The 2,500-nt window shown below is 33.5% G+C and overlaps 1 protein-coding gene across 3 annotated transcripts in view; it reads right to left on the bottom strand.

Annotated features, from left to right (window-relative positions):
- Positions 1-2,295, bottom strand: part of Sfxn1-3 (Sideroflexin-1-3) — a 17,484-nt gene extending 15,189 nt beyond the window's left edge. For 2 of the 3 annotated variants that reach the window (XM_043031349.2, XM_043031323.2), the window contains exons 1-3: positions 2,203-2,295; positions 913-1,065; positions 564-731 (exon numbers count right to left, since the gene is read on the bottom strand). In XM_043031349.2, the coding sequence (XP_042887283.1) occupies positions 564-731; positions 913-1,061 (317 nt within the window). In that variant the 5' untranslated portion in view covers positions 1,062-1,065; positions 2,203-2,295. Of the gene's footprint in view, positions 1-563; positions 732-912; positions 1,066-2,038; positions 2,124-2,202 lie in introns of those variants that run through there. The other variant, XM_043031332.2, reaches the window with a different exon arrangement.
- Positions 2,296-2,500: the final 205 nt, after the last annotated feature.

Raw genomic sequence — 2,500 nt, 5'->3', positions numbered from 1 at the left:
GAGATAAGAGAGCTACCTTAAGATTAAAAAAAAAAAAAAAAAAAAAATCAGACATCTTCATCTCCAGATCTATGTTGCTATCATCCTCCTTATATCATATCTAAGGGTTCTATGTTACACAATCTTGTACACTGAGCATAACTAGAAAAAACTATCAAGTGAGCTGCAAAGGTCGTATAAAAGTTCCATCTAAATTAAAGCTCTATATCAAATCATATAAGAAAACATAAAATAAAATAAAATCCTAAGGCTCTAGATAAAGTCATGTAAAAGATATAAATGCATATAAAAGTTTATACAATATAGAAGAGATTATAGAATATCACCATATAAAATTATGTACAATCTCTAAATGAAACCACGTAAAATTTTTACAAAAAATCATGAGAAACTCAAAATAAAATCATATAAAACAATTATGAGAAAATCACATAAAACCACAATATAAAATTTGATCAAGTGACTTTTTAAAGACAAAATCAATCAAAATCTCAAAAGATTCAGATAAAATCCTCAAATGATTGAGATCTCAAAAATAAAAACAATCTAGTGCAGCAGCTTACTTATAGAAGGTGAGCATGCAACCAGTTATGGTCATGTTCATAGGAACCTGAGCTGACATTCGGCCAATCAGAATCATCTTCTCCCCCGTGTCCGGGTGGAAAGCGGAATCGTATATGTTCTTCGCTTTCCACAATTCATCCTCGGACAATTTCAAATCTTCACCCTTCCTGCGGATTAGGAAGAAAAAATTAGCTTGTCGGTTTATCTCCCCAAAAAAGAAAATAAACATTCAATATACCTTATTCAAGTATCAATCACATTCAATTATAATAACTGACATAATAATGATAACAAATATCAGGTAATAAAATGAAAGACTGAAATAACCATCAAGACAGCATACAATACCTATATCTGGTCACAATATCTCTGGCATTCTCTAGCTGAGCAGGTGTACACAGTAAATTCATGGGGTTGGTTGTGGTGAAGAAATGCCGAGCACGACCCTCATACGTGCTCTGGTCCCACCGAGGTTCGTCGAGGTTAACGCGACTCATTTTTCTGAAACAGGAGGTGTAACGGAATAAATGAGGTGAGAAATATAAATACCTGGGCAAGTAAAAAAAAAAAAGTTAAGGGTTTCATTACATGGTAAAAGTATATAAGGACCATAGGTTGAATTTCTGGCCATTCATCAATATTATTTGAATATCTATATGTCTAGTTTTAATTATTATTCAATATCATTTGGTTAGTATTTATGACATACAGATATAAGGCATCTAATCACAAGATTAATGTAAAAATCTCATATTAACATCACTGTAAACTTAGGAAGTTAGGAAGTCCATAAATATACAATAATGTAATATGCCTTTGGGCAAGTAAAACAAACTTAAAAATGACAAATCATATTAAGAGTTAATTCACTTAATTCCATTTCTTTGATATGACACCCTATTCAAAGTGATATTCCTAACAGCTGGTAAAATCTGTCCTGAACATAGTCACTAGCAAATAATTAATTAATAAAATACAATAAAATAAACATACCACAATATTCCACAAAAAAAAAATCATGCAACACTTCATACTACCAGCACATGTCTTCCTCTCTTGTGTTACATGAATTCTCAAAATTCTAATCAATAGAAGGACGTAGAGACACAACACACCATATACCAGAAACCGAATCTTGAATCATTACAACAATCATTACATCCCAAGTGTCACCAAAATCCCCAGCCGTGCTTAAATTCCCCTCCAAAAGATAGTCCCGAATCAGAACTCGTCAATCAAGACAATTTCCACCATCGCCGGTTAATGGTTCTTGATCAAGTGAAAAAGATGTTGCAATGTTGCAGCGACGGACGGGACAGCATCACCACACTCGGCATGGCAATTCTAATGGCGATTTCTTATAGTTCTACCAATCTAACACTCTCTCATATCCATTACAATACATCTGGAATTAATGAGGATCAGTCATATCATAACAGTTATCAGAATCATATACCAGAAGGTCTTAAATTACCAATAAAAGCGTAAGAAATCGGAGTCAGCGTATTTCAACGACGATTTCTTATTGTTCTACCAATCTACCAATCTCTCATATCCACTAAAATACATCTAGAACTAAAGACGAACATTTACATCATACCAATTATCAAAATCATATACCAGAAGGTCTTAAATTACCAATAAAAGCGTAAGAAATCGGAAGTCAGCGTATTACGTGTTTTGATGCCCAGGTCGCTTACACTACTATGAAGGACGGCTCTTGATGCCAACTTACCAAGGGCTGGAGTTAGAGATATGGATTATTTTGAATTTCTTTCCCTGGGTAACACTGTTGGGGAATCTTTTTGTGTGATTTGGTTTCGATTTGTGGATTTGTGGCAGGTGGTGTTTGTATTTTCTCCTTTGATTTATTTTATATGTGTTAGTTTTCATTAAGTTTGGAGTTAATTCGATTTCGTAAATGTCTTCTCGTGCA

This window comes from Penaeus japonicus, unplaced genomic scaffold (genome assembly GCF_977035675.1).
Source record: "Penaeus japonicus unplaced genomic scaffold, GWHDUDI00000001_assembly GWHDUDI00000006, whole genome shotgun sequence".
Classification (NCBI taxonomy): Eukaryota; Metazoa; Arthropoda; class Malacostraca; order Decapoda; family Penaeidae; genus Penaeus; species Penaeus japonicus.
Note: the sequence above shows the minus strand (reverse complement) of the source record. Positions and strands in the feature narration are given on the sequence as shown.